This window comes from Sander lucioperca, chromosome 16 (assembly GCF_008315115.2).
Source record: "Sander lucioperca isolate FBNREF2018 chromosome 16, SLUC_FBN_1.2, whole genome shotgun sequence".
In the NCBI taxonomy this organism is placed as follows: domain Eukaryota; kingdom Metazoa; phylum Chordata; class Actinopteri; order Perciformes; family Percidae; genus Sander; species Sander lucioperca.
Window position 1 is genome coordinate 27,252,022 of NC_050188.1, and position 18,225 is coordinate 27,270,246.

The 18,225-nt window shown below is 42.2% G+C and overlaps 1 protein-coding gene across 8 annotated transcripts in view; it reads left to right on the plus strand.

The window, feature by feature from the left end:
• phf14 (PHD finger protein 14) overlaps positions 1-18,225 on the plus strand; it is a 119,755-nt gene that overhangs the window by 33,220 nt on the left and 68,310 nt on the right. For all 8 annotated transcript variants that reach the window (XR_004101393.2, XM_031278609.2, XM_031278608.2 and 5 more), the window contains exons 9-11: positions 31-301; positions 3,697-3,803; positions 11,415-11,510. Coding sequence is in view for 7 of the 8 variants with exons in the window: in XM_031278609.2 (XP_031134469.1) it covers positions 31-301; positions 3,697-3,803; positions 11,415-11,510 (474 nt within the window). In the remaining variant the exon portion in view is untranslated. The remainder of the gene's footprint in view (positions 1-30; positions 302-3,696; positions 3,804-11,414; positions 11,511-18,225) is intronic.

Consider the following 18,225-nt stretch of genomic DNA (forward strand, 5'->3'; position numbering starts at 1 on the left):
TATGTGAACATGTGTGTATCCCCCCCGCAGGCCCGAATCACTACCCGCCTGCAGCAGTACAGGGCCAAAGCAGAGCTGTCCAGGAACACTCGGCCTCAGGCGTGGGTGCCCCGGGAGAAGCTGCCACGACCTCTGACCTCCAGTGCCTCAGCCATCAGGAAGCTGATGAGGAAGGCGGAGCTGATGGGCATCAGCACCGACATTTTCCCCGTGGACACGTCTGACGCCAACGCCAGCTTGGACGGACGCAGGAAGCACAAGCAGCCCGCCCTCACAGCAGACTTTGTCAACTACTACCTGGGTGAGGAAACTCATATTCAAGGTTTACTATATACAAGATTTAAACTAAAGTGCCAAGTAGACTTAAAACACTAAAATACTAAAAACAAGAACAAGATTCAAATGTTGCTTTCTTTACTCTCAGCTTTCAGAAATACATTCAGAACACTTTGAGAGTGAAAGTGAGTTAAAGTTTGACAAAAAGTAAACTATTTCCAGATACCGTTGATCTGATCAAAGTTTTAGAATCAGCTGAGAACCTTCAACCATTTTCCTGCCGTTCTTTCTTTAATGATTATTTTGGTGTAATGGTGGTCAGAGACACCTTCATGTCTGAAACAATGGGGACATGTTTTTAGTCCAGAATATAGCAACACCTTGCTTGCAGTCAGGGAAATCAATGCTTTAGATGGCCATAAAAAAACAAGAATGCATTAAAGCAAAAGCCCACGGAGCCCCTCAGGGCTCGTTGGTAGAAAAACACAATTGGCATGGAAATCCACATGGATGCATTTTTGGCCCAGACCGGTCCACCACAGTGGGTCAGACTCCACCCACCATTACACCATCCTTGAGGTCCCCTTAACACTAGAAGTGCCAGAATTCCATAACTACTAGAATTGCCGTCAGCAGTCATTTTGACCGCCAGATTCCAAACTCTATAATCTCTCATGATAAATACCTAATTGTGATATTAATGCATGTATTGTGTTAGGATATCTTTAGGAAAACGAAATAACACCAAATGTACATTTTAACAAGTTTAATTATACATTTGAGTAGTAGTCTACGTGTTTCAATAATTCATATCATGGCATAAACCGTAATAATTTCATAGGCTACATTCATATCCAAAAATATGGTATGGAAATTCATTCAACATAACTCATAACAGGCAAATAACACCTAAAAGTATGTTATTTGAACATTTATAACCTAACCTAACCTGGCACTGCCTCCGTTTTTGCGTCTGCTGTGGTGACCAGCGCTGTTCGGACCGTGCACCGCTGCCCTTTTTTCCTCCATAAACTCCGCTCTCAGTTCCTCTGCCAGCTGCTGCATGAACTTCCTCCGGGACATTTTACAGCTGGTGCACTCCTTGGAGAGGATGTGTGCAATGATTCCAGCCAGTTGTAGGATGTATAAAGTTATTTGAACATGTAGATAGCCACCGGCCATCTACGTGTACCGCCACAGAGCAAGTGCCCGGTGTTTGCCTTCTGATTCAGAACAGAGTGCCTCCACGCCGTATTTATTGTAATAGCCTACGTTACAGAGTCTGGCTTTGCCTTCGGCCCATCGGTGATACCCACACTTATTCCTCAAGACCGCTTGTGACATTTCTCTGATAGAGACGATGATAGTTACTAAGCAACCAATATGCATCTTCAACCGGGCGAAAGATTAAAAACAATACCGCGAAAATCCGAGCGGTCAATATGACCGTGTATGGCCAAAATAGGGAAAAGTGATTGTATTTTCTTTGCCTTTTGTGTAATGTGTATAAAAACTATTTTAAATGAAAATACAGACTCTTTTAGGAAAAGTCAGGTACCAGCAGGATTGTATTTTTTTATTTAGTAAAGTTATTACACATAAATTTCAAAACGTTTAAAATGACCGTCATGGCTGTTCTAGTGTTAAGTATGCGTACTTATAGTACTATTCCCCCCAAACCACTACAAAGCTAGGTGGCGTGGACAAGTGGACCAGTGTACTCTTGACTGACTACCTGGTCATCAGAGGTGCCCATGGAGTACAAAATCTCCAAACTCAAGTAGAAGTTCAAGTTATTGTCAAAGAATAAGCTGTCATAGTATCATTTCAAATGATTTAATACAATTTAAGTACACAAGTCAAAATGGGTGTATGGGTAATAGTCGGACGTAATCCATAACCATAGCAACTAGGGCTGTAATGATATGCGATATGAAACCGAATTCGCGACACTCAGCTCCACGAACCTGTCGCGGAGTGAGGAGGCAGAATCGCGACACACCCCTTCCAACTCCCAGAGTTATCCTTCCTGTCCAGATCCAGTGATACCACATCTTTAACTTACTATTAGTATTAGTCGTTTTGGTGCCTTATCCCCCTTTTGTCGGGTAAATTTAGCTAACTGTAAAGACGGCTAAAAGCGAAGGGGGAGGGGGGGTAACACCGGTAATGCTAACGGAGGTGTAACGTTACGAATGGCCGCTGTTCTGACTCGGGTGCCTGGGTCTGTTTCCCGAGTAGTACTCGAGTTAATCGAGTAATCGGATAAGAAATACTTTTTTCGGAAAAATTTGCCTACATTGCTTAAAATATCATCTCTCAAAAAACTAAACATATTAAGTGCATTTAAGTGCCATATTACATTGTTTTTAAAGAAAACATTTTCTGAAATGCAATAACAACCTCCAACTAAGGCCTACATTAAACATACATAAACATGACCTTAAGTTGTGCAAAACTACAAGTTTCAACCTGAGACTGATCTGTATATAGGCCTATATGTAAATATTAGTTATACTCAACCTACTTTCATTTATATATTTGATTACAATGTCACACAGCTCTGTTACACTCATGCTAGTAGATCGTTGATCAGCTGTTTCTCCGTGAAGAGAGAGAGGGAGAGAGAGAGTGGTGCTCAACAATCAGCTGTTTTTCCGTCTCTTTAGATCAAATGTCTTCTCTTTGTTTTTGGTAGTTGGTGTGATTGGTGTAGTTTCATCGTCCATACGACTCTGTGATTTACTTTTGTCGGGTCCGCTTCCTGGAATGGATGATTAAGTTAGACTCAATGTTTTCTGTTGAGATGCTGAAGCATTGACGTTGTGATATTATTGTGGTAAGCTAGTTCGGTTTTGCAGTAGACACACTGTACAGAGTTTTCGTTTTAATTAGATTTCACGTATCAGTCTTCATGGCATAAAAACACGCTGCAAATACAGAGATGATGCAAAAAGAAAAGCACACAAACCCCGAAAACAAATGCAGCAGAAAAACGCTGCATCCAGTTTACACAACGGAAGTTCTCCAGGCCTCTAGGGGGAGTGCTAAGTGGAACAGCTTGACTTTCGACCCCACAGGGAGAGAGCGCTCTGTCTTAGGTGCCTTAGACACCTTAGGTGCTGCCAAAAACGACTCGGATGCTGCACCTAAGACTTTTGATGGCAGGAAAAAACCTTGCTGTATATAATTTACCTGTTGTACAGGGTAAGTTATTGTGTAAATGCTGTGTAAAGGCATTTTCTCCCCAAATAAATGATCGTGATGCCAGATGTGTGAGACGCCATGCCAGTAACCTTGAGAGCACACTCCATTAGCCTGCAGCAGAGAGCCTATCTGCCATCAGTACACTCTCTCATGTGCTTTTTCCTGTATATAGATTGTGATCGTGCTATTGATTTTTGTCCCATTGATATTCAGAGCGGAACATGCGAATGATCCAGATCCAGGACAACATCTCTGAACAGAAGAACTTAAAAGACAAGCTGGAGAGTGAGCAAGAAAAACTGCACGTGGAGTACAACAAGGTGAGCAGCACAATCCAGACCCACAGAAAATGGCTCATTATAACATATGTACTTTATAATAAGTATCATTATTAGGCAAACACAAATAATTACACAAACAAGACTATGTGAACAAAGAATTATCACCTCAAGGAAAACACCTGGGGTCTTATTTATAACCATTGCATACCCACAAAACGGGGCCTAAAAGGAGGTCAACCCATGCAAAAGTGTGATCTATAAAAACAAACTTTCCGGTGGAATGTGCGCACCAGTAGGTTAACTCTGAGCCATGCGTACGAACACTTTGGAGACGGGGAAATTGGCAACGCAGATGGTGAAGATGTGAATTGAAGCCACAGCGTATAATGAAGCCTCTCACACATTTCACCTAACATCAAAAGTTAATTATAGATCCGCATTATCATAGACATTCAAACCAGCAGTCTTATTTGTGCTTGCACTTGTAGTCAGCCATAACTTTTGTATAAGATATAAGCCAACTCAAATCTTAAATCAAAGTCCGCGCAATATTTCCTCAGCGCTGTGTCGCCAGCACATTTCCCACCCCCAGAGCGCAGAGCAGCCGGACCGTGGTGAAGTTATCATCATCGGTTGTAGAAATCCAAGATTACGTCATGGAGGTGGAAACTGATGGCGCGTTAATGATCCACCAGCGCAAACAAACGTCGGGGGTGGTGGTTATAATACCCTTAAAATGCCTGGCAGTTCTAGTGTTAATGATACATGAATGCATACATATGGGGAGAGAGAGGAGGAGAGGGGAGCTTAGTGCGTTTACATGCACAGCAGTAACCAGGGTATGGTCTTACCCTGGTTAAGTGAGTAACAGGGTTATGCCAGTTCTCCCCGTATACATGAGCGGGGAAGAATGGGAAGAACAACAGGAGTAACTCTACCTCCGGTACAGTAGGTGGTGCTCTGCCAACGCACAACTTGCTTTTTCTTCCGGTTGACCTACAGTATGTCAAAGTTACACAGAACGGGCACTAAATTAGTCAAATTTAACAACTTAATGTTTCATTCACGCACTTGTCACAGCGTAGGAAAGCACAGTGTTCTCGCCAGATGCATGCGCAGACGCTTAACCAGATCATACCCCGATTAAGGTGTAGAAATCCCCCGGTTACTGAAGGAGTTCTCTAGGTCTGTTAACCAGGTTATGAGAACTCTGATTTTATCTGGGGTAAGGTGTTTACATGGCGTCTGAGAAATCTGGGTATTGCCTTAACACACTGTTTCAGTGCGTTTACATGTGGGTTAAATCCTCCGGCAGTCTAAACCAAGCATAACATAGGGCTGGTCCAAGGCAAACCTGCTTAAGCTTACTCTTAAATGTGGAGCCGGTTGTTCCACAGGAGAGGAGTCTGACAGCTGAAGACTCCCTTTCTACTTTTGGAGACTCTAGGAACCACAAGTAACTCTGCATTCTGGGAGCGCAGTAATCTAGTGGGGCAATAGGGCACTATGAGCTCTTTAAGATATGATGGTGCTTGACCATTAAGAGATTTGTAGGTCAGGAGAAGGATTTTAAATTAAATCCTGGATTTTACAAAGGGCCAGTGCAGGGAAGCTAATACGGGACAAATACAATCTCTTTCCTAGTTATTGTCAGTACATGCGCAGCAGCATTCAGGATCAATTGGAGAATTTGAAGGCACTTATTGGAGCAACCTGATAATAAGAAATTACAATAGTCAAGCCTTGAAGTAACAAATGCATGGACTAATTTTTCTGCATCTTTTTGAGACAGGATGGGCCTAATTTTTGTCATCTAGAGTAGCTATATCTTTAGATAATGTGTTTCGGACATGTTTGGGGCCAAGTACAATAACTTAAAGGGATATTTCACCGTTGGAAAGATTAATATATCTTTAAATTGGGTCACTTATGTAGTAGAAATGTGATTTTTTTTTTTTTTTTTTTTTTTTTTTTTTACAAATTGGTGGCTTCTAGGCCGAGAAAAGCCAGAAAATGTGTTTTTCTCATGTGAATGAAAGACACCAAATCCCAGAATGCACTTGCTTTGCTGCTTTAGCGTCTACTCCACCTCCAAACTCCACCAGCAGTTAGCAGTTGGATACAAGCATCCCATTTCTGCACCAGTCCGTGTTAACACAGCCCACCTCCACTAGTCTTAACGGCGACAGAGCAGCCGGCCTGGTAGCTGGATAGTCTGGTACACTGTTCAGGGTTCGTACGGGTGCTTGAAATCCTTGAAAATGCTTGAATTTTGATGTTGTGTTTTCAAGGTTTGAAAAGTGCTTACATTTTTGGATAAAATGCTTGAAATTGTAACTGTATTTCTTTCACGACAAATACCTATCTGACTGAATAGTTTGTTTATTAAATGGAGAAATAAAATGTTGGAGAGCTTAAAATGAAACCTGCTCGCTTATGCATGTGTGACTGCGATCTGCCAGTCTGTTTCCATATGTGACTCCGCCCCCTGTTCAGGTCCCATCCCCTGACCAATCGGCTATCCTAACCTTAACCACTCGAGGTAAAACGCCTAACCCCAACCAATCGAGCTGTTTCGTAGGGAAGGTCTTGGCGTGGCCATAGTGGGATTCATAATATTGCTGGCAGGTTGACGTTTCAATGAACATTGGCTGGAAGATGAAAAATACAAATTATGGATTAAATGGGTACAAACCTCACGAGTTGCCTCTTGTAAAGTCTACAAAAAAGACATGCAGCTTTTCACTATGGGCGAGTCTGCGCTCTCGAGTCACATGAAGGGTAAGACATAGACTTTTCAAGTTAGCCAACTGAAGTAGCCTACTGTATACGTTAGTGCCTATTTGTTTACGCTAGTAACTGCTAGCTAGGAATTCGCAGGCTAAGAGACCGAGAGTACTTGGTGTGATAATGTAATGTTAGTGTAACCGAGGGTTTCTAATACTGTCTAGTCTCAGGTTTGGCTGTAAAATAAAGACACAGGCTTCCAATGCTGGAACCAAGACGGTCCCACACGTCTCACTTAATTCAACCCCGACACAGTCAAACGTCAGAAAATACAACACTTTAACCACTTCTGTTTTTCCCGTCACAATAAAAGCTCTGTTTACTGTAACTTCCTCTTAAGCCTCAACTGAGAGGTTACACAATAAAATACCTTACATTAGTATTGCATGTCCGTTATGGCACGTTCATTTGTGGAATATGCAGTGAACATAGCCAAAGTTACATCACAGTAACTGTAACGTTAACTACCCGCAAATTAAAACCTGCAAACGTTAGCCCAGTGCATAACAACAATCGTTGATTGCTGAACAGAAATTGTGTCAGATGGAGTGTTATACAAGTAGCCTACTGAAAGGTTGAGGATGGCCTTATGCAATATTTACACTGCTCTTTTCCAGTAGATAAATGTATAGGTATTGGCAATGAAATGAATTTTTTTTTTCAATTACATATTATAGGCTATTTATCAGGCAGGTGCCTGTGCACTTCTGGTCAGTCTTCTGGGTTAAAATGGAATTAGAGGTTGTTGTTGTTGCACTGTCTAAAATTTTGTTCAAACCATGTCTATATCTAGAATGTGTCCCGAAACCAAGGCCTGTAAAATATTTCTGTTCAAATCCTATGTCTTCATATTTTCAGCCCTTGAAACTACTTCAGTTTTAACTTGTGTTTTGCTTAAATATTTGATCCTTCTGCTATTACGAAACACAATTTGGGCTGTTTATAGCATTATCTCTTTTAATGTGATAAAAACACTAAATAATAATTTTGACAATGTATTGGTATGTAATTCACGTGGTATAAGGTGCTGGAAAATGCTTTAAAATGGACCTTGAAAGTGCTTGAAATGTGCTTGAATTTGACCTTGGAAAACGTGTACGAACCCTGACTGTTGTTCAGCCATGTTTCCACAACAACAAAAACACAGCAGTCTCTGAACTCGCGTTGGGAGTTTCGTTGAAGTTGGATGTAGTCCAGTTTGCTGTCTAATGAGCGGACACTTGCAAGCAGGATTGATGGAACAGGTGGCCGGCTAGCGTTAGCTTTCCACCTAGCTGCTTTCCACTCCTGCACACCGCTGTCAAGGTCCCTTTCCCCGGCTAGCGGGTTCGGGCGACACCGCAGGCTGAGGTGCTGGTCTCTGTAGAAGGCAAAGCTCGCATAGTGTGTCAAGTATTCCGTCTGTAATAAAGTTTCCTGCATATTCTCTGATCTGTACCAATGTATCCCGGTGGTACACATGTGCGGTAGTTTGAATGCACATAATTGTTTAGCCTGTTAGCGAAGCTTCAAGATGGCTGACGCTCGTTTTGCTTCGGCAATCTTCGAGTAAAGACGACAGTCCAACCCCCTATGGGCGGGTTGGAAACATGCGGAAGTAGCTCCTACTACTGGCTGTAGTCCTTTGCCTCTGGGCAAAAAATCTTCCGATGACGCAAAAATCGTTGTTTTCCGTCATCGGAAGATTTTTTCCAGACCCACAATACAGAGATCTCTAGTCTCAGGGGGACATGAGGGAGGGAAGCACGGTCATTCGAAAATACTATCGTGTTTCTACTGATACAAAGCTTAATGCTAAATCGGTGAAGTATCCCTTTAAACTCTGAGTTTAACATCAGGAAATTGCAGATCAGTGAGTGATGTGTCAAACACAATGCAACCAATCTGAATGTCAAGTGTAATATAGTTGTTTTTTATAAAGTACAGTAGATACTGTACTGTAGGCTATCCTGCCTCGATCATTTGTTCCCTCGGTTTCTTATCAACAATGTTTAGCTCAGTTTGTGCAAGTATGTCACCACATTAGTCATGGCTGTACTGTGCTACATGATAAAAACAGAATCCTGTGTGAGCCTTTCTCTCATCTCTCCTCAAACATGTGACCTCTGTCGAGGCTGCCGCTCCATCTGTCAACATGAGGAAGGGAATAGAGCGGCGGAGTAAAAGTCACAAGAGTTAATGTTGCGTCCAGTCTTCTGCCGTGCGTGTTAAGCGTTATTAATGGAGTGTGTGTTGCTAATTGCTCTGCTTGAGCTGCTCTTACATGACTTTGGCCTTGGAGAAAATGCCAGTGGAAGAATGCCATTACAAGTCTGGCTTTGACTGATATATATTAGCAGAGCCCAGAACAAGGTTTACTTTGTGGCTCAACTCTTGCAGATCATATGAAGTGTTGAACTTACACTTCACCTGCAACATAAATGGCGCAACTGCAGACGTTCTAATATTTATAAGGCTGGGTTATAGTAGGGCTGCACAATATATTGTTGTTTTTTTTTTATCGTCATCGCAATATCAACTGGTGCATTAAACACATCGCGAAAGGCTGCGACATATCGCGATTGACACTCTTTGTGTTAGTTGAAAGAAAATATTAGTAGAAAATGGCACTTAATCCTCTGAGGTCTGAGGGCATTTTGTGTTGTACAAATTGTCGGTGCTTAAAGCTCCCATATTATGCTCATTTTCAGGTTCTTAATTGTATTTTAAGGTTGTACCAGAATAGGTTTACATGGTTTAATTTTCAAAAAACACCATATTTGTGTTGTACTGCACCGCTGTCTCTCACTGCTGCAGATCCTCTTTTCAGCTGGTCTCTGTTTTAGCTACAGAGTGAGACCTCTTTTCTTCTTCTTCTTCTGTACTATCTTTGATTGCACTGCACATGCCCAGTAGCTCAGATGTAGATCATGTCAGCTAGCTAGCTCCATAGACAGTAAAAGAAAGGCTGTTTCTACAACTTTGGTCAGTTACAAGGCAGGATTAGCTGGGAGACTTCTAAATGAGGGCGCACATGGAAGTAGTTCTTTTGTAGATTATGGTGAACTTGTGTGTGTTGTAGCAGTGCTTTGCTATTGAGAACGAGGTAGCATGCTAGCGTTAGCATGCTAGCGTTAGCCATAGCGTTAGCATGCTAACGCTACGAGCTAATGGTTGCGGTTAGCCTGCTCGTTTCGGCTTGTGATGTCACAAGCCATGCTGATTTTAAACAGCTCACCCAGAGACTGAAGGCAGGACACATTCAGAAACCGTATCTCACTCTAAACACCATGGGTGGATTTTTTTCAAAGTTTGTATGTGTGTGGAAGCACCAGAGACACAACATAACACCCCAAATCCCAGAAAAAGTGATTTTTTCATAATATGGGCACTTTAAAATGGTTTTTACCAAAGTCTTAGGTTATGATATGATTAAAATAGTAAATAAATGTTGTAATATCGCTTTTTGAGTAGGAGTTTTCAATTCAATTTATAGTATCAAATTATAACAAGAGTTATCTCAAGACACTTTACAGATAGAGTAGGTCTAGACCACACTCTATCATTTGGAAAGTTTTGTCAGACATCGTTTGGACGCACCGTGCGTCTTTCGTCCTCAGGGGGTTAAAAATGTAACGGTCATTCTTTTTTTGGTGGTACCTGTTATATTCAGTTCAGTGTTCGTTTGTACGATATTTAACAACGTTATTGCATATCGCATATTTTCCTCATATCGTACAGCCCTAGCTTATAGTCAGTCGTGTTTTCACTCAAATCGTCACCCTTCCCACTACTGTTCTACCCCTGTGACTATAAGCCAATTGAGCCAACGCTAGGGCGTAGCTTTTATCTATTAGACTTCGGATCGGTCTGTTTCACTGTACTACACAAAACCAGAAGATACCAGAACCAGAGGGAAATCTCATTTAGAAATCACACTGATATTTGTAATAATTAGGGGTGTAACAGTACACAGAAGCCACAGTTCCGGTTTAGAGTCATGGTTCTGTGCAAGTTCGGTACAGCAGAAAAAAATTCCAACAAACAAAGATAGGTTTCCTTTCATTTATTTTGAACAGACAGAAGTGCAAGTGGCAAAGACAAACTCCTCTTGCTGGGGACTGATGGTAAACTATTTTCATTAGAAAAATAAGGACCATTTCAAACACTTCTGTAAATATAGAGTGACCTGCTCTATATGAGAAGTGTCCTGAGCCATTGTATTTAATTAACTTGTACTACACTGTGCGGAAACTGAACAAACACAGGTCACAGCAGGCTATTAAACTGAAAAGCATCTCTTATGCTATAAAATACAAAATAGGGGTTGCTTTTTCCTTGTCCCAGTGATCGGTACACCTGGGTGATGCTGTCGAATGTGCATGTTCGGTGTGTTTCCCTTCACATCCCCTACAACTGTGGAGCAACGTCGACAATCCGTCTTTGTCTTACACACAACTCTTTCTCCGTTGCTGTTGTAGCGGACCAGGAACCCGCAGGCGCATCTTCCAGCGGCGACGTTTCATTTTGTTCACCATAGTGTGAGCGACTCGCACGCCAATCAGCTTGTTGTGCTAACGTAAGCAAATGTTGCTAACTGCGTACGGTTAAAAGTTTCGGCGGCTGCGTGTTTATTTAATGTTTATGCTTTCTGCTGCTTTTAACATACACCATTTTACCATTTCCTTACAAATCCCAGATAATTGCAGGTTACAAGAATCTTTGAAGATATATAGGTAGGTAGGTACTAATAGACCTGTAACAGCGTAAAATGAGTTTGAGTAAGAATTTATGTAACATATATGCTTAATTGTGTGTGTGTGTGTGTGTGTGTGTGTGTGTGTGTGTGTGTGTGTGTGTGTTGTCCCCTCTCCCCTCCTGCAGCTCTGTGAGTCCCTGGAGGAGCTGCTGAATGTGAATGGAGAGCTGCGGAGTGAAGGCCAGGCCATGTGGACTCTGCTGGGGGGCATCCTGGGCCAGGTACCACCCCCACTTGCTGCTCACACACCATTTCCCCCCTTTTCTGTCCCCTCCAACCCTCCATTCTACTCTCCACGCACAGATTAGTTGTTGAGAAAGTTGACGGAACCCTCTTGTTTATAGATTTCCTTTTTTAGCATAGCAAGTATTTGTGATGGAGAGTTATCCAGATTGCGAGTAGCAGCCCTCGTGGCCAAATAGTAGGTTGAGACCGTCTGTAATAACCCTGCTTTTTATAAAAACCCTCTCATTTTGTACCAACTGATTGACCTGTCATTTGCCATGAAGTCAGACCTTGACTGTGGGGAAGAAAAAGCCGTCTCAAGCTTCTTGTTCCTATGGCAACCAATTGCCAAGATGTGCCACTATGGCTGATGGGTTATTTAATGAATGTGAACTCTACAAAAATAGACTGGGAGCTTTTTGTTGTTGGAACAGACTAGAACTTGATTTTACACACAAGTCATGGGGAGAATTTAGATAGGATGTCCCTGAGAGAATAACGTCATCCTGCAGTGTTTAGGTTTTTCTGGTGATAAACCAGCAGCGTCAGCCCAACACGCCTTTCTTCAAACTAAATCAGGTTTTTTGTAAAATGTTTGGTACATATTTTGGAAGTAATTGATCAGATAATAGAGTAAAATATATAAATGAATTAGAACTCGGTATTATGAAATGTTATAGTTAAAAGTTTAATTTAGTTGATTATTATTTAATGAAGTCTTTATTTTAAATGCCCTTTTTCGAAAATGTTTTGTATTTCACAATGCCACTATTATTGAGATTTGCCACCAATCACAAGCCCCCAGCCTCTCAGCAGGCTCATCAACTGCTAGCTAGAACAGCAGCAAAGTCTAAACATTTCCATGGTAACAGCGAGTTCCACCAATCAGAAACGTCGCTGTTACGCTAAGGATTGTGGGTAGTGTAGTATTTCTCCATAAGATCGCAAATTGAACATGTTTTTCTTGATTTCATACAGACTTCTGGCTTCTACAGTAGCAGAAACTTTCATTTCACAACCTCGGCGCTCGTGGTCAGTCTACCATGGATGGTTTAGACATTAAGGCTGGTCAAAATTGTTATGGAGAAAATGAATGGGACTGAATAGATAGACATAGAGAGATATGTCTTTTCGTTGTCCATAATATTCTTAAGCCCTATTCACACAGGACTAGTATTACCAGATTTAGAAATTAAAATGCGGTGCATTCCCATGGAAAAATGCAAAGTCTGTCTTTTATTGAAATGTACTGACATTATCCCCAGATATGAAATCAAGGCTCTGCGAGCCTCTTTGAGCCTGCATGTCATCCATCTCATCATCTTTCGAGATTTCGCTCTTCTGATGGATTTGAGCTTGGTCTTTCTGCAATGGGTCGCCATGCTGTGTAGCGAGATGAGCCTCCTGAATTTGCAACCAAAATGCTGTCAAAACAAATTCATAATTGCCAACGCAGCATCCATAATGCTCGATTTGGAAAAAAAGGCAGGAAGACAATGAGAAAGCAAAAAACCTTGCCCAAAACAAAAATATGACCCCAAATCACAGAGATGCCAAGTCACATGGGACTAATATTATCACATAACCTAAGTCAGTATTTCTAGTCACTCACAGCAATCGCTAGTGTCTTGACGTCAAGGTTTAGAGGAAGCTGCTAACTCTGACCCCTTACCTAAAATCATTCAAGAAAACTGATATTTCCAACTTGGTGCCTGGGACAGTGTAGTCACTAATTTTGGGTTTTATGTATATAAGTACCAGCTAAATCCATTTAAAACCTTATTAAAAGTACGGTCATTGGGAGTATGAGCCATGCTGATAAATGGTCAAATGATGTTAATGCGTTGGCGAGGCAGCAGAATGGACATGAACTAGAAGGGGTCTGGCAGTGAATCTGCAATGACCACCATAAATCACCTAATTATGAACATGCACAATTTAAGTAGCAACATCAGTCACAGCACCGCATGCTTTTGTGTCATCTATCTGCCACATTTTCATCTCCTATTTGTCATCCTGTCTGTGCATTTGCAGAAATTATTGATGTCCCCGACTGGGTCTCTCATCCTTCTTCCAGTACACAAGTCAGTGCTTTTGTTCCTGATGCTCCTGGAAGTGTAGCACTCCTGGCAACTTCACAAGAAAACACTCAGAAGACATTTTACACTTGTCTGCATAAATGCCATGAGGCACAAACAGCTACTAGGCAGCAGATATTATGACAGGGATAAGTGTTACAGTCTAGTCCAGTTTAGTGTTGATCAACAGAAAAATAATGCCAACTAGAACTGCAAGCAGTTATGACGGGGCCCAAGCCACCCACGGCAGTCGCCCCCGACGCCCGGGGGAGCACGCAAAAGCCGAACCCGAAGCCCGGCGGCGGGGAGGCAAACGTCGCTAAATATCGAGAGGCGCAAGCCGCGACGTCTGCGGTACGTCGCCGTTGCAAACGTAGCGGTCAACACTTCACCTCCATGCATATGCTGACTACCTTTAAGAATTCTCTACAACAAACAAACTTCTTAATCCCCCTGACCACAGGGGATAGCAGAGAGAAATGAGAGAGTGATTGGAGGGTGGAGGCAGGTATGGTGGTTGAAGGAGCAGGGGAGGTGGTCAAGTTGTTGCAAATGGCGTCATAGACGCCGATTTATGTTTTCCTCCATGGGTGCTTCGTGGGAAATTAAGAATCAATGCCACCAACATAACCAATCACACTATAACAGATGCTCCACTTAGCACCAACTGCAGTGTTTAATTGCACGGTATCGGTGCCTATGAATGGTGTTGATTTTGGATTGAAAAAGTGAGAGAAAAGAGTTGAATTTGTCCACTGTGAAGGTTGTAGCAACTTTGCCAAGTGGGTTAAGAAGTTTGTTTATTGTAAAAAACCAGAGGAGCACACAAAAGCGAAAACCAAAATGTAAGGGTAGGAGGCAAACATCAGCAATTATTGAGAAGTGTGAGCTGCAAGGTCTGTGGTACATTTCCATTGCAAAAATCCCATTAACATTGAGTAAAAGTGCCAAAACTGGTCTACGTTGATTATAGCGCCCCCTAATGGCCGATCTTCGCCAAATTTGGTACAGAGCCTCAGAGCGGCATGCCGAACGAGCATCACAACTTTTGTGTTGATTGCATTTACTGTGGCACAGATATTGCAATTGCAAATTCCCCATTCAAATGCATTGAGTTATGGGCCAAAACAAATAAATGTTGCTTATAGCGCACCCTAGAGGCCGATCTTTGCCAAATTTTTTACAGAGCATCATAGTGGGATGTTGAACAATGATCTCAAGTTATTTGCTGATAACATTTAATTTGGTCGAGATATGATATGATATGATATGTGTGTGGTAGCTACCTCGGAAAATTTGTTTGGTCGTCAAATGCGCAAACTTTAATGTAGCAAAATTCCTTGGGTAACTTTTGGTCAGGTTCATCTGTAGATGCTACATACCAGGTTTCGTGCTGATCCGTCGCACGGCCTAGGACGAGTTCGAAAAAGTTGGTATTGCGCGATTTTGCGAAAAAGATTTTAAGCAAAAATGGGCGTGGCCTATATCATGTGATTCAGCTTGATTCAAGGAACACGTGGATGTATGGTTTTCTAATGTGCGATGTGTAATGTGGGAGTTAAAGGCAAAAAACCATTATAGCGCCACCTAGTGGTCCACATGTGTAATTTTTGGTAGGTGTGGTCCATGACCCATTGTCTATCTACCCTGTAAATTTAAAGTTGTTCACATTAGTGTAAGTGGTGAATCTAGACTTGGGTCCCATTGGCCACGCCCACTTTGACCCCTCAGTACGCAACTCTAGACATGGCCTCAGGAGTGTCCCTAGATGGTAACCATCAAATTTTGTAAAAATCGGATGAGCGGTTCACGAGATATAAACTTTTTGTACTTGTAGCGCCCCCTAGTGGTAAATTTTTGTAAAACGTGTGGGTGACCTTCAGAGGGTCATGGCAACCAAGAATCTAAAGTTTGGCGTTGATAGCATTTATTTTGGCCGAGATATGGCAAAGTTGGTGTTTTCATAGTTAGCTACACAAATTTATTTGTGCGTAATATGCGCAATTTTTGTCCTATCAAAATTCTTTTTATTAACTTTTTGTTCGGCCCATCTGGAGATGCTACCTGCCAAATTTCGTGCCGATCGGTCGCACGGTCTAGGAGGAGTTTGAAAAAGTAGGTTTTTGATAAATCGAGATTTTTCACGCATAAAAGTTTAGGCGGAAATGGGCGTGGCCTATATCACGTGATTCAGTTGGATCCAGGGAATGCGTGGATATATGGATTTTTAATGTCCGGTGTACGGTGTGGGAGTTATAGGGCCAAACACATTTTTTCTGCTATAGCGCCACCTAGTGGTGGAAGTAGGTCTACTTTTGTTTTAGGCGGAGAAGAATAATAAAAATCTTTAGAAAAACAATAGGGTTCTACAGCCCTGCTGTATGAACGGCATAGCTTTGCTATTGCCCGTTCTTACAGACTCGGGCTTGGACCCCTAATAATGTAGTATGATTAATCAGTAGAAAAACAATAGGGTTCTACAGCCCTGCTGTATGAACGGCATAGCTTTGCTATTGCCCGTTCTTACAGACTCGGGCTTGGACCCCTAATTAGACATGCAAGCATATATGCTTGATGGTGTTTTAAGCCCCCACCGTTGACTTCAAGGCAGCCTGGAAGACGACGTTGGGGGATTAAAACACCAAACACCAGCATATAGCCAGCAGAGATGCTCACAAGTCTCTGAGCTAGAGTCCAAGTCAAGTCTCAAGTCTTTGAGATAGAGGTCAAGTCTCAAGTCTCTCATTGTTATAGTGAATGTTGTATCACCTGCTGCGTTCCATCCAGGCTGCTCAGAGCACTGCAGAGCTATATATAAGGAATTCAAAGCATTGCAGCCAGCGGGACGTAAATTATTACGCAAATCTACTACCATAAGTTTCGCAAACAAACAAACGCTCATTCATCTTTTCTTGACTTCTGACCTACGACAGTCGGAGTTAACCTCCCGTAGGCCGTAGCTAAAGCAAGAAGCAAGGTAACGTTAGATGGCTAATGCTGAGCTAAACATGTTTGCTAACCTATCAGGGTGCGTTTTCAGGTGCCTGATAAACTGAGATGTGGTTGAGCCAGAATCCTTTATCTTGATACCACATATTTAGCGTGCAGCGCTGCTTTTGTTTGGGCTTTGTTGTATGACGTTTTTGAAGCCAAAGTGACATGTCTCAAGTCAAGTCTTAAGTCACTGTGTGTGCGACTTAAGTGCAACTCGAGTCCGAGTCTCAAACTCGAGTCCCCATCTCTGATATCCGGGGTCCAAGCATCTGGCACAGTTCAGAACTGAAGGTGCTTTGGGGGGCACTGAGGGCGACCAAGAGGCCAAGACCATCACTGAATAGAGCTTAAACAGGTATTTTGTTTATATGGTTGGCCAGGCTGACACGCCCTCCTGCAATGCACACTGCCAGGATTTGCTCCAGCATTGTCCTTTGAAGGTCCCCGGCGCAAGTCGCCCCCGACGACCTGGCAAATGGGGAAATTTCCCATTTACATTGATTGAGTTATGGGCCAAAACGCGTCTACGTTGATTATAGCGCCCCCTAATGGTCGATCTTCACCACATTTGGTACAGTCTCTCGAAGTGGGATGTCGAACAATAAAACCAAGTTTTGCTTTGATACCTATTAATTTGGCCGAGATATGCTGAATTTTGTGTTTGGTAGCTAGCTATGAAATTTTGTTTGGTTGGTAATTGGGTAAACTTAGCAAAATTCTTGTAGCATGGTCTAGGAGGAGTTCGAAAAAGTAGGTTTACGATAAATCGCGATTTTTCGCGCATTAAAGTCTAGGCGAAAATGGGGCCTAAACGTGGCCTATATCAGAAGATTAATCTGAATTCAGGGAACACGTGGATATGAGTATTTTAAATGTGTGATGTACAGTTTGTGAGTTATAGGGCTAAACGCCCAATGGCCGATCTTAACCAAATTTGGTACAGAGCCTCGGGGTGGCAAGGCCAATAGGAATACCAAGTTTTTGTTCTGATAGCAATTAATTTGGCCAAGATATGCTGAAGTTTGTGTTTTGTAGCTAGCTAGGAGGAGTTAGAAAAAGTTTGCTTTGCACATTGCGCGATATTGCGAAGAAACTTCTTATCGGAAATGGGCGTGGCCTATATCTTTAGATTCAGCTTGATTCAAGGAACACATGAATGCAAGGTTTTCTAGTGTGCAATGTGTAATGTGGTAGTTATAGGTAAAAAACCCGTTTGACGTCATTATAGCGCCACCTAGTGGTCCACAAGTGTAATTTTTGGTAGGTGAGGTCCATGAGCCATTGTACATCTACCCTATACATTTAAAGTTGCTCACTTTACTGTAAGTGGTGAATCCAAGTGTGGGTCCTATAGGCCACGCCCACTTTCACGAATCCATACACCACTTTAGACGTGGCCTCGGGTGGTCCTAAATGGAACCCTCCAAATTTCGTAAAAATCGGATGAGCCATTCATGAGATATAAACTTTTTGTACTTGTAGCGCCCCCTAGAGGCCAATTTTTTGTAAAATGTGTTGGGGATCCCCAGAGGGTCATGGCAAACAAGAATCTAAAGTTTCGCATTGATAGCATTTATTTTGGCTGACATATGGCAGTTTGTTTTCGTAGCTAGCTACACAAATTTGTTTGTGCATAATT